We start from the raw sequence: 13875 nt of genomic DNA on the forward strand, positions 1-13875 counted from the left end.
ATTCTTTCTCTAGACATCATAGCATCTTTGTTTTAACTGAGAAATTAGTTTATGTAATTATATGATTTAGAGATGCAATACCTGCTCTATTCAAAGTATATTTGACCAACAATGTTTAAACAATACACTATACCATGGGCTGGAGCAGTACTGCAGCAAATAGGGCTTTTTTTTTGCCTTGCATGCGGCTGATCAGGGTTCGATTCCTTCGTCCCTCTTGGAGAGCCTGGCAAGCTACTGAGAGTATCCTGACCAAATGGCAGAGCCTGGCAAGCTCCCTGTGGAGTATTTGATATGCCAAAAACAGTAACAAGTCTCACAATGGATACGTTATTGGTGCCCGCTTGAGCAAATCATTGAACAACTGGAGAACAGTGCTACAGTGTTACAGTGCTACTACTATACGATGACCACCACCAAAGTAAAAATATCCCTCCACAATAGTCCACAGCTCCAATTATCATGCTATTTCCTATTACAGACCTCCCTTTGGTGACCATGCTTTATGGTCACAGTGCACATGTCTGTGACTATTGTTTCACTTTGTGCGTTCCTCAACTTTATTCTTTAGTTAATTAAGACAATCTGGTTTTCAGATGTAGCACAAACATTTTTACATCTGTATCAAAATTTTAAACACCATGTTATAATACTTACCAAAGACCTGAAGAAAAGCCTGCTTTTCATCTTCCCCTGCCTTGTTTGTAGCCCTGCAGATGTAAGGACCCCCATCACTATTGATTATATTTTTGACTGTTAGTTCTGTATTGCTTGCTTTCAACGTATACTTTTCATTTTCTTCGATGTATTTGCCATTTCTAAGAAAAAAAACAGATTGGTCTTTATGAATCTGATTCCATAACTTCAGAGAAGAACACAGTCAAATTTTCTTATTGGTAGTTGTCAATAATTCCACAGATACTGCCTTTGATAGACAAGGTTATATCTCAATGAAAGCTTATTTGTAGAAGTTCAATGACAGTTATAGTATAAGTAATGAAATTTTTCTGAAAATTATTTTTCCCTTTGAGATATAAATAACATTTTATCTGTGTTTGAATCTTGACATTATTACACACTGACTCACTTGTGAATTTGATCACTAAATTAAAAAAAAAGTGTCTGCTGATTTTATTTCATATACACATTCTATATATGAGACTTAATACATGCTTATTCAACAAATTTATTTGCTAAATTTAAAGAATCCCTATAAGAATATAAATTTAAGAATTCAAAGGAAAGGGAATTTAAATACATAATTGTGATGATACATTGTGAATATACACTTTATTTCCAGGAGCTGGAGTGATAGCCCAGTGGTAGGGCGTTTGCCTTGCATGCGGCCGGCCTGGCCAAGACGGGTTCGATTCCTCTGCCCCTCTCGGAGAGCCCGGCAAGCTACGGAGAGTATCTTGCCCACAAGACAAAGCCTGACAAGCTACCCGAGATGTATTCAATATGCCAAACACAGTAATAAGTTTCGAAATGATGATGTTACTGGACCCGCTCAAGCAAATCTATCAACAATGGGAGGACATACTATTTTACTTCCAGGAACACATAGGCATGAATCAAAAAATAATTTATATTCTACTCTCTTAATAATATCTGCTTTTCCATTATTTATTAACATGTGCGAATATATCATAAAACATTTATAATTTTCATTGAGCGAAAGACTTTTATAAATTCTATTAAACAACATGATAATAGTAACTTTATATCTAGTGTTATAATTTTCACAAATTATTTTTAATAACATTTACAGAAAACTTGTATTATAGAACTTAAGGTATACATAATAATTTCACAGGAATTACTGATATAATATACTTGGTTATATTATTTTTTAAAATTTATTAGATTATTTCAAAACTAGTACATAATTTGTATTTAGAGAATTTTTGATATGTAAAACTTTTTATATATATAAAAATCATTTCTAATGTTCAAAATTCACATGAGGCGAGTAGCTACGTTTTAGAAAGCAGTCTTGGATAATTCCTTTCACAAAACATAATATTATATAATTCTTATTAGAAGATGACAAGTATTTTTTATTGAAACAATAAAATGTATTCACTTGTCTCCTATAATATCAGAAATAACAGCATAATACAGTCTTTAACAATTTGTAGTTTATAAGAAAAACTCTATTGTCTGTTTAAATAATTATAATTAAACCTATAAATGAGTATTTTTCGTCTTTATCCTTTTCCTTCTAATTCTTCCTAAGTCCATCCTTTCTCCTAACACAGAGCTAATTATTTAGGTATGAATCTCTGCTCTACCCTTAATTTGGATATGTTTAATTTCACATGGTGATGTAAATTAGCAAGGTTTTTATATTCCTTATCTCCATATATATTTCACACAAAATATTCTGTTAAACATCTGAAATATAGCAAATGAGTGAGTCAAGAACACTTATCCTGAAAATCTTATTAACCTTGTTATCATTAATAGAAAATAATATAGATCCTTTGAATGTATTGATTCAAAGTGTGTATTTTTGCATGTGTGCATATGTGTGTGTTTATCTGTGTGTGTTGGGGGTGATCCATTTGAGTTTTAAAATGCACCGTGGAATTTAAAAAAGTTATCTTAAAAACAGTGGTTTCAAAACTTCTGGAAAAATATGGATCATAAGTAGAAATAGATATTAAAATAAATATTAGGATATGTTTTGTATGTTCATGAAAGTGAAAGAATGAGATTGAGATGAGGTACATATCAGAAATATGGAGACTTCTTTAGGAAATATTATAAGGTAAAAATAGAATAAAATGTATTTATGTGGTGTTAAGATCAAATATTAATGAAGGAAAAATCATTAAACACAAAGACACGATAATATAAATCAGTGAACTTTAATCTATAGCCAATTAAATACAGGCAGAAGGGGCGAGAGTGATAACAGCTGATAAGAGTGTTTGCCTTGCACATGGCAAACCTGGGTTCAATCTCTGGCTTCACAAAATGTCCCTCTAGTCCACCAGAACAGAACCCTGAACAGAGCCAGGAATAAGCCCTGAGCACCACTAAGGCAAAAACAACATAAAACAAACAAATAAAAACCACCAAAACTAGATAGTACTTGAAATAAAATAGACAAAGATATAATTTTCTTACACTAAAATAAAATCTTGAAATCATTCTTAAAATATTTCTGATGCTGAAAATATTTAAAAAATAACAGAGCTCCAAAGCACATGAAACAAATGAAAGACAACTGAACACTGACTCTTAGAATAATTATTATTCAGTGAGGATATTAAATATATTTGGACTATAATATAAATCTAGTTGACCTACTAATACCTAAATACTCTATACGACAATATCCAATATATATAATTCAAATGCACAATGAAAATAAATATCAACCACAAAATAATATTCAATAAAATTGAACAAACTGCTGTCATATGTTTTTTTTCCCTAACAGATACGGATTTTAACTAATAAACTGTAGCAGAATTATATATAAAATATACCAAAATATTTAGAAACAAGTACATATATTAATATAACCACTGTTATATGTAACCACTGTAATGTTAATTACACAGACATTCAGAACATCTGAATGAAATAATGAAACTATGATGTTAAAATGTCAGAGTACAGCAGGTAGGGCATTTGCCTTCCATTAGGCCAACCCATGTTTGATTTCCCGAACTCAATATGTTTGCCTGACTATCTCCAAGAGTAAACCTGTGTGCAGAGCCAGGAGCAAGCCTTGAACACCACTGGGTGTCCCCTCAAATGAAAATAATATCAGTTATAAAAACAATAAAATAAAAATAATGATAATAAAATAAGTGATTAGAAAGATAAAGCATTGGGTGAGGTGTTACATTGCACATCTGATAGGGTTCAATTTGCTGTAGCCTCATAAAGTCCTCAAGCCTCCCCAGGAATGGTCCCTAAGAGTGGTCCCCAAGCTAGGAGTAAGTAACTGTGCATAGCTAGGTAAACCCTCCTTAAAATAAAATATAAATATCAAAATTGTTAAGATTCATTTTAATAGGTTACAAAGGAGAAATATATATGGTTGTGTTAGATAAATGCATGCTATTAAATTGGAGCCATGTCTGAATGCAAAACAAAAAAAAGAAGGTTAAAGCAGAAGAAAGACAAAGATATGAGTAGATGTTAATAAGGCAGAGAAAGGGGGAAAGTTAGTTAAGCCAAATGCTAATCATTAAGAAGATCATTATATTTATAATTCTCTATTGAGACTAATCAAGAAGAAAAATATAGTAGAACAAATAACCAATTAAGAGGATATCTGCATGAAAGAGGAATGATGAGTATAGGTAGAACAGAGCCAAAGAATAACAAAGAAAACTGTGATGATTTATGTCAGTATATACAATTTAAAAGAAATAGGTGGATTTCTAAAATTATATTTCACTAAGATCACAAAATAAATACATATCAGTTGTGTATTTGCATAAAATAATAAAATTTGTATTTATATATGTGCAATCAAAATCCCACCCCATATTGAAAATTTTTAAAAATTCAGGAGGAATTACCTATAACTTTTGCCAGTAACAGAAAAAGAATGGTTGCTCCCTCTTCATTCTAGATGCTTAGACTTCCCCTGCTCGAGCGGGCCCAGTAACGTCTCCATTGGAGACTTTGTTGTTACTGTGTCTGGCATATTGAATACTCTCGGTAGCTTGCCGGGCTCTCCGAGAGGGGCGGAGGACTTCCCCTGATCCCAGAAAATTCAGGAATGAAAACACAATAGAGTATCCTTCAGAGACTTGAACCAACAAATCAAACACATTATTATTGAGATTTATTGCAAGAGTTAAATGAGGTAAAATATCATAAACTCTTGGATTATAATTTTTTGAGAGTTTAGTCATAATGTTGGGTTGTCCTTTCTCCTCCTGCAGAGAGCTTAGGTTAATTGAATTACACCCACCAGAGTGCTCCAGAGGCACACCTAGTTCAACTGGCCACTCCAATCTTTTTTGTTTATCTTTAGCCTCTCTTTGTGCCCCCCATAGTTACAAATATCTCCAAATCTGCCACAGTAACTGATAAAGTCAAATCTTCTGATGGTTCTGGATTTTGTATATGTCAATGAAATACTGCTTTTCTGTTTCCTTTATGTCCTTTGCATATTTTTATTTTAGAGCTATGTCACTTTTGTATAGACATGGGGACACAGTTAATGGTTGTGTTTATAATATGGGACTAATTGACTCTGAAATGCTTCTCCTGGGCAGCCATCAGTTGCCCTCAGATTGATCTTATTACCTTACACCCCCGAAGGTTAGTCTCTCGAACCTGGAACAAGCTTTTAAGCTACCCTGGGACACTCTAAGTACCAAAAGGAGTATCATACATTAAGAGCATAATCATGGAACAAACTAGCATGACACAAAAAGAAATAACTGAAAAAGGACCTATTGGGGTTAGGAAAAAATAACCTGGCCTGAGGACTGTAGCCTGGAAAATACAGTGAGAAGTCCCTAGAAAAAGCTACCCTTTATCATCAGACCAAAAAGACCATTTTAAGCTTAATTTAGGGTATGGATAAAAGTCTTTATCTCTACTGTGTTTATACAAAATGATTAGAAGTAAAAAGAAATGAGAAAACAATATGCACCTAGGTGATTCCCACCTTTGGATGGACCACCTAGAAGGAATCTAGACTACTAAAGACCCCAAATGGAATTCCATCCTTCGGGTGGATCACCTAGAAGAATTTCCCCTGAAGGTGGGGCTTTATATCTGTTGATTGCTTATGTTAATATTAAACCATATCTATGTGTAATTGATGACTTCCAACCCTTCACAATTTCTCTATAATAATGCTGATAGATTTGAATAAAGTGCCACTGATTAACCAGCCTGTGGGCCTGTCCCAACAGCCGGTGGAACCGTCATTGGTCCCAAATGTACCAGGGTCCCTGGAACTGATGGGCGGTAACCCAGACAATAAGCAAGTAACTTAATAGGAAAAATTAACTGCTATTTTAACATAGAAATTCAATGACGTTAAAAAGGCTAAAGGACTAATTGCAATAATTCAAATGATGTTATCAACAGATAAAAAAGCCTCTGAATAAATATTAAAAGTGAAATATACAGAGAAAGTGTTTTCATTCGTGCTTTTGAATTCTCTGTCATTAAGTTTCCTTTGGAAAAATTTTTGATTTCTCTCAAATACCACAGTGGGTAAGACATTTGCCTTGCACACGGGGGACCTGGGTTCAATTCCTCCTACCCTTTCGGAGAGTCTGGCAAGCTACCGAGAGTATCTTGCCCGCACGGCAAAGCCTGGCAAGCTACCAGTGATGTAATAGATATGCCAAAAGCAATAACAACAAATCTCAATATTTGTTGTGAGATGTTACTGGTGCCCACTCGAGAAAATCGATGAACAATGGGAGGACAGTGAAACAGTGCTACAATGCTCTGATACTTGATCCTGAAGTCCCTGACCCCAACCCTTTTATTATTTATTTTTATGACCTTCCTTTATATCTCTGGATACAAAGATATTGTGTACAAATACAATGTGGACCTCTCTTTCTTTTCTCATATATTCTCTAGTGATAATATTTTTCCCTAAATGATAAAATTTATGTGCATAGATGTATTTCTTAAGATAAAAGCATCCCACTTATACTAATTTTACCTTGTTTGTTTCAGTATAAACATTTACTTTTCTTTCAGATTCAGTAAATAAAAATTTTATTCATTAATTGTCAATACTTAATTTTGGTATTCAAGGAACAAAGCAAATCCACAAAATAAATTAGATTAAAATATAAATTTAATTGAATTTTAACTTCTTGGGCTGGAGCGAATATTCATGATAATTTCTTTGTAAATGTTAATTTATAAACATGTTGAACAATAGGGAAGATACATGTAAACAAAAAGAAGATATAACAAGAATAGAATTGCAGAACAATTGTTTTTGTGATTAATGATATAAAAGATATATATATTTTTTCCTTTTTGGGTCACAGCTGGCAATGCACAGGAGTTACTCCTGGCTCTTCACTCAGGAATTACTCTTTGCGGTGCTCAGGGGACCATGGGATGCTGGGTATCGAACCCGGGTAGGCCATGTGCAAGGCAAATGCCCTACCTGCTGTGATATATCTCCAGCCCCAGATACAAAAGATATTTGATGCTGCAATTTGTTCTAAAATTATTAAAGATGCACATTAGAAATACAGGATTTGAAATACCTGATAATTACTTGGATGGAATATGTTACTGCTTAATGTAGAATTCCTTAATAATAGCATAGTGCATCATTAAGGAGTCAATGTCCTCACATAATCTCAAAAAACACTCTTTCGGGAGAAATGCCTTGTTTAGTGCTATTTATTATGGAAAAGTAAATTTTTGAGACTTGACCTTAATATTAGTAAATATTTTAAGTGATATATATTGAGTTTCAGTTATTTAATTTATAAAATAAATTTACTAATGTATTTTTTCCAATTTGGATTCATTTTACAAATAATTTTTATATTATTATTTTACTACATAGTTTGTACAGAATAAAAATGATTCTGTGAATGTTTATAGCTATGCATGAGTAATAACTTGAATAACTAATACAAATTTACAAGATTGTTCAATTAACTGTCATAGCCTCTCCTTTAGCAATTAAACCACAAACTCGATAAGGAATATTTAAACATATATTTGATAATATAAAACAAATAATCTTCAAAAATTAGTTATTATAATTAATTGTATATTTTAACATGCAACATATACAACCAAATTTAAAATATGTTAACCTGATTAAATTAAAGGAAGCTTAATTGTACATAATAAGTTTTTCTGTAATAATAAAACACAAAGAAATGTAAAAGCTAAATTATGATGAAGTGTGATTTTTATATACTGACATTAGTGGAGCCATTGATTCAGGGATTCCTATTCTCAGATAATGTCAAATAATAGTAATAAAGTTATTTATTTGATCATGAGGCTCTTGGCTCAGTGAGACTAAAACACATCTTTAACACATTCTAAATGTCTGGTTTCTACCTTTTACTTGGGTGAAAGCATTTTGTTGATAACTTGAGGAATTTTATCTAAACATGTGTAAACGAAAACAAAAGCACTGTAATTTTCAAATGTACTACTATGGTTTGGGCCACATTTGTATAACACTATTGACTCTTACTGTTTTCATGTACAGTTATCTCACCTCTAAACCATCAAAATGTCCAAGACCTTTGACCAATAAATGCCCTTGCTTATTGCCACTATTCCTTCTCATATCTTCCCCTGAAGATGATTTTCTTCTTTCTTTTTGTTTTTGTTTGTGGGCCACAACCGGTGGTAGCAGGACTGACTCCTGGTTCTGTGCTTAGGAATCACTCCTGGCTGAACTCAGAGAACCATTTGGGTTGACCGGGTTTAGGATCTAACATGAGGATGGAGAATGTCCTGCCTGCTATATTATGCCTCCAAACCCTAAACATCTGATTTCAAAACGAGGTTCAAAAACAATGCTTTTCCTTTTGGTGAAACGATGGTTACATTTTTTTCGCAAGCCTAAAATGGGCTTAGTGATGGGCACATGAGTGCATAGCCTACCTGTACCAGGAGATGGAGGGCTCTGGGGAGCCCGAGGCTCTGCAGGATAATGTAATCTCTTCTCCCCGCTCTGCGGTGGCATTAAAGGATTTCTGAGGCATTATGATTGCTGGTGGAACTGAAAAAAAGGAACATGAATGCAAATGAAACAGATGACATGTTAGCAATACCACTGTTAATTCATTTCATCACTATTAATTTAATGTTCACTGTTTGGCACAGGGAGATCTCCTGAGTAGTTGTCTGTAGATACCCAGAAGCTCCTTCTGAATATTCTCAGCAAATGGGTCATTTGAAGACGCAGAACTGTTTGGGGCCTCTTATACTAAGATTATTCAGGTGACCCCTAGAAGGTAATGAGAGCTCCCAAGGCTACTTCTGTTATTGCTTGTGACTATCAGGAGCTCTGCCACACTTAGTGTAACATGGAGTGCAGAGGAGTCAACTTGGATCATCCACAATCAAAGCATGTGCTTTTGGGGTCTTTGGAGATAGTACAGCAGGGAGGACATTTGATTTGCACACAGCCAATTCTGGACTCCTGAACACAGTTAGGAATAATTCCTGAGTTCGGGAGCAGAGCCAGGATTAATTCCTGAGCATCACTAAATGCGGCCCCCAAAATAAAATCAAACAGCAACAAATCTTTTTTTTTTTTTAAAGCATGGGCTTTTATAACCTCTGTATGATCTCTCTGGACCACGGTTAAATTTTAAACATTTTATTCTGATATTAGTAAAACTGACAAGTCTGCAAATAAAAATAATTTTTAAAGTCACTGAGTTTTTTTCCTGCACTGTAGCACTGTCCTCCCTTTGTTCAACGATTTGCTTAAGTGGGCACTAGTAACTTCTCCATTGTGAGACTTGTTACTGTTTTTGGCATATCTGTCCTATGGTAAGTAATTAGACAGTACTATATTTCTATTTTAGAATTTAGTCTATTAAGCTAAAACAATTAACTGGGCATTTTAGCAAAGATGGATAGGAAATTCAAGTTGCTATACATAGGTATATGAGCAATTTTATGATTATTTCTCACAAAAAGACAGCCAATATTCAATACCACCCTGGCTTACATCAATACTTAAACCATCTTGGAACATAAATGGATTTCCTCTTTGGACTCTCAATGGAATATATAACTCTATAAGTAATCATTCATTGCTTCAAGACAGGACTTTCAAATTAAGTGTCAAACCATAATGTTCTTTCTGATTAACTACACTTAATTTCTTCAAACAAATATAGAACATTTTATGAAGAGAAAATGCTTCAGCCAAGAAAGTGTAAAATAGATTTTCATGAACAATGCAATTTCACATTTAAGCATCCCCGATTTCTAACTAATTACTTTGAAAAAAATTGTATATGCTGCACATTTTGGATATGTTGAAACTGTTACTGAAATGCACTGTTTGCAATAGCCAAATCAATAATATCCACAACAGAAACTAAATTCCAGCACATTAAATGTGCATGCTTTAACACATACTTTTAAGGTTTTCAATTGAATGAGGCAAAATAAGTATTCCTACAATTAATTACTTAAAGGCATGCTATTCTTATACTAAACATCATGAACAGATTGGCTTTTAAAAGTATGATTACAATTAACATCTGCACAAAGCATTTGAGTTAGCATTGATAGTAGCATTATAGCAACTGAGGCTAAAAACATATTCACATTGTATGTCAATACACAAATCATTTATTGACACAAAAATAATTTTATTGACACAAAATAATTTTAAAACCAAAATTATTTATTAGTAATTAAAGCCAATAAATAATTATTCTCTCTAAATTTAGTTTTAAGGAACATGATCTGACAGGATCTCTCTATAGTCATATGAGAATTATAACTATTTACATACATTAAATTGAATTTCATTACATTTTATGTCTTATAATCATCAAAATATATTGTGATGGCGTTTCATTATTTCCCTGTTATTTAAAAATGTAGTTAAAAAACATCATTCTAAATTCCGTTGAGCAACACATATTCAATTCATTTGAAAATTATAAAATATTACTTATAAAAACCTTATGCAATGGTTTATGTAAAAAACTTTGTGTTTGATATTTTAACATTTATTAAAATTCTTTTTGATTCTAATTCTGTCTACAGTGTTTTCTGAATTTTCACGAGTCTCCCTAAAAGTTTTCCAATATTGTTTATTTTTAAATAAACCTCTTGATTTCTTGTTTGTATTAATATTTGATTTATCTTATTTAACTCCATTCTAATTCTCATTATTTCCTTATTTCCATAACTTAGGTTCCACTAGTTATTTTTTCCAGTTCCTTAAGATGTGAGGTTAGATTATGTATTTGACCCTTTTCTTTATTTTTTATTTCTAAGAACTTCTCTGGCAGTATTGCTTTGGCTATGTTCAAGATATTATGATAATTTTTGCAGCATTAAGTTTTTTCTGGACTTTCCTCTCTGACCCAATATTTATTCAACAATATACTGTTCAGTTTAAATATGTTTGAGTTTTTCCTGGAGTACATATTATGGTTATTTTCTACTTTCATATCATTGTGTTCTAAAAGTATAATTGACATGACTTTTTATAAATTTATTGAATCATCAAGAATTGCTGAGATACAAAGTTATACATTATTAAGTGTCATGCATACAATGTTCTAATACCAAGTGATTTGCTACTTCCCAAGCAGTACTCAGGAGACCTCAAGGCCCTCCAAACATTTCACAGCCAAATTAGTGATGGGTTAAATGCTAAGTTTCATTTGCCAATGCTGGTTAGATTCTTTAAGGTTTTGTGTATTTAATTTATAATTAAGTTTACATGTATTTTCATTTTCAATTCAGCTACTGTGTTCTTAGACTCAATCATTTCTGATTGGGTGTTCTCCATATTTTTCAGTCCTTGTTGAAGTCTCTTCAATTTCCTTATTTTGGTAAATATTATTAGCACTGCTGCTTATTAATTTTCTTTATTTTTTGTTATGGCAGGGAAGGTGAGAAACACCTGACAGTGATGTCTTAACCCAGTATCCAAGATACAGTGCTGGTGGTGGTGGCACTGAGGGGGCCATATGTGGTACAGGAGATCAAACTTAGGTGAGCCATGTACAATAAGGTAGGAACCCTATTCATTGTACTATCTCTCCAGCCCTTGGTTATTAAATTTTCTTTAGCATCATTAGAAAGTTCTGATATCATTGAGATCCCTTCCAGGATTTTGTATTCATTTACTGATACACATATCTTTCTGCCTTTTAAAAAAATATTTCATGCTGCTACAGCACAGAAGTCAACATAGAAATTCTGCATATAATGGAAACACTACATATTAACTTAGATGTCAGTTACAGAATTTTGCATATTTGTTGAATTAATTGAATTATATAATTTAAATGATATTATGTATTTGAATTATAACATGTAAATTGATTACTTAAATTTATAATAAAGAAATTGATATTTTAAAATTAAAGTTGAATTTAGGGAATATTGGATTTAGGGGATATTGGTACTTGGGTGGTTGATGTAATACTGGTATTACCGTATTCCTAAAAATGTATAAATACTCACACTGTAATATATATGTGTTAAATCAATACAAACTATACAATTCTCTAAGGAACAATTATAGACTATGAGGATATAAACTATACATAACAGTGAGTTATAGTAGTGAACCAAAGTACTCAATTATTTAACAAAAAAAATCTCAGACTGCTAAGAAAAAGGTGGGAATAGAAACGAAGGGCAGAAAGAACAGATATACATAAGATAACATAAAAAAAGACATAAAACTAACTAAATAAATGAGATATTTAATATTAAATATGGAAACATTCCTAATCAAAGGCAGGCATAGCTCATATGTTTTAAAAGTCTATTTTGTACTTTTTCCAAGATACAATTAGATTAAAATTAAGAGTAAGGAAAAATAACTTGAAAATAGCACTGTCCTCCTGTTGTTCATCAATTTGCTCGAGCGGGCACCAGTAATATCTCACAACAAATTGTGAGACTTGTTGTTACTGTTTTTGGCATATTGAATACATCATGGGGAGCTTGCCAGGCTTTGCCGTGAGGGTGAGATACTCTTGGTAGCTTGCCGGGCTCTCTGAGAGGGGCGGTGGAATCAAACTTGGGTCAGCCATGTTGGCTGCGTGCAAGGCAAACGCTCTACCTGCTATGTTATTGCTCCAACCCAATTTGAAAATAATTTACTGAAATAAACATGTTAGCTATAATGATCCAAAGTAGATTTCAGAACAAAGAATATCACCAGGGCTAAAAAGAAAACTTTCCTAAAAATAATCAAGTCAAGTCACCAACTAGAGACAGTTCTACATTTTAGTGTGTAAAAAAATAGAGCTTCAAAAGTAGAAACTAATCAACTTGACATGGAAAAATGAACAAATATATCACATTAGGAGAGACTAAATGACCTCTCAAAAACTTACAGAGCAAGTAGACAAGGTAAAAAATAAAGAGAAATACAAGCCAATGTTAAAATTTAACTGAGAATTACCAAAATTGCACCCAATACAAATATTACAGATTTTTTCTAATGAACAAGTAATTTCAAACTACCTAAATTAAATAAAGTATCTTCCCTGAACATATGAAAATTAAACTTTTATTTTCCAAAATAAAAACTAGAAAATATCCAGGATTTTGGAAACCAACTCAATTCTAAACATAGAAGAAATGATTTTTTTTATTTTCAAGTAAAACAAAGGAAATAAATTATTTGGCAAAATGTAGAGTAAATTATACATTATATTCTTATTACTTAGAGAAATGCAAATTAATTTTCAGTTGAGAAATTATGTGAATCCTTAAAAGAACACCAAAAAAATGTGAACAAATAAAGGTTTTCTAACGATGTGGAGGGAAATAAAAATGTTCACATAATTCTTATATAACTATAAAATAGTACAATCACTTTGGAAAAAAACACTTGACATGACTTTTTCTGCTTTTAAACATATACTTACCACACGTTGCAATTTTACTTCTCATATATATTTATTCTCCACAAAAAAACTGTATGAACTACAGAGACATGAATACGTGTTCATAGCAACTTTATAAGGCCCAAATTTATCACATTTTAAAGTGTCATTTGGGTCGATGGGTAAGAATATTGAAAAATGATAGTAAAACTAAATATTATTAAGAAATAAAAGGGAATGAAGTATAACTACATAGGTGAATATTCATGAATTTCAAAACAACTTTGCTGAATGAAAATAATACAAGTCACTGAAATTTTTAATT

At 32.3% G+C, this 13875-nt stretch overlaps 1 protein-coding gene across 2 annotated transcripts in view; it reads right to left on the reverse strand.

Annotated features, from left to right (window-relative positions):
* NCAM2 (neural cell adhesion molecule 2) overlaps positions 1-13875 on the reverse strand; it is a 442733-nt gene that overhangs the window by 158711 nt on the left and 270147 nt on the right. For both annotated transcript variants that reach the window (XM_056109214.1, XM_056109215.1), the window contains exons 6-7: positions 8605-8722; positions 658-818 (exon numbers count right to left, since the gene is read on the reverse strand). In XM_056109214.1, the coding sequence (XP_055965189.1) occupies positions 658-818; positions 8605-8722 (279 nt within the window). The remainder of the gene's footprint in view (positions 1-657; positions 819-8604; positions 8723-13875) is intronic.

The sequence above is a fragment of the Sorex fumeus genome, unplaced genomic scaffold, assembly GCF_029834395.1.
Source record: "Sorex fumeus unplaced genomic scaffold, SorFum_2.1 ptg000265l, whole genome shotgun sequence".
NCBI classification, from domain to species: Eukaryota; Metazoa; Chordata; class Mammalia; order Eulipotyphla; family Soricidae; genus Sorex; species Sorex fumeus.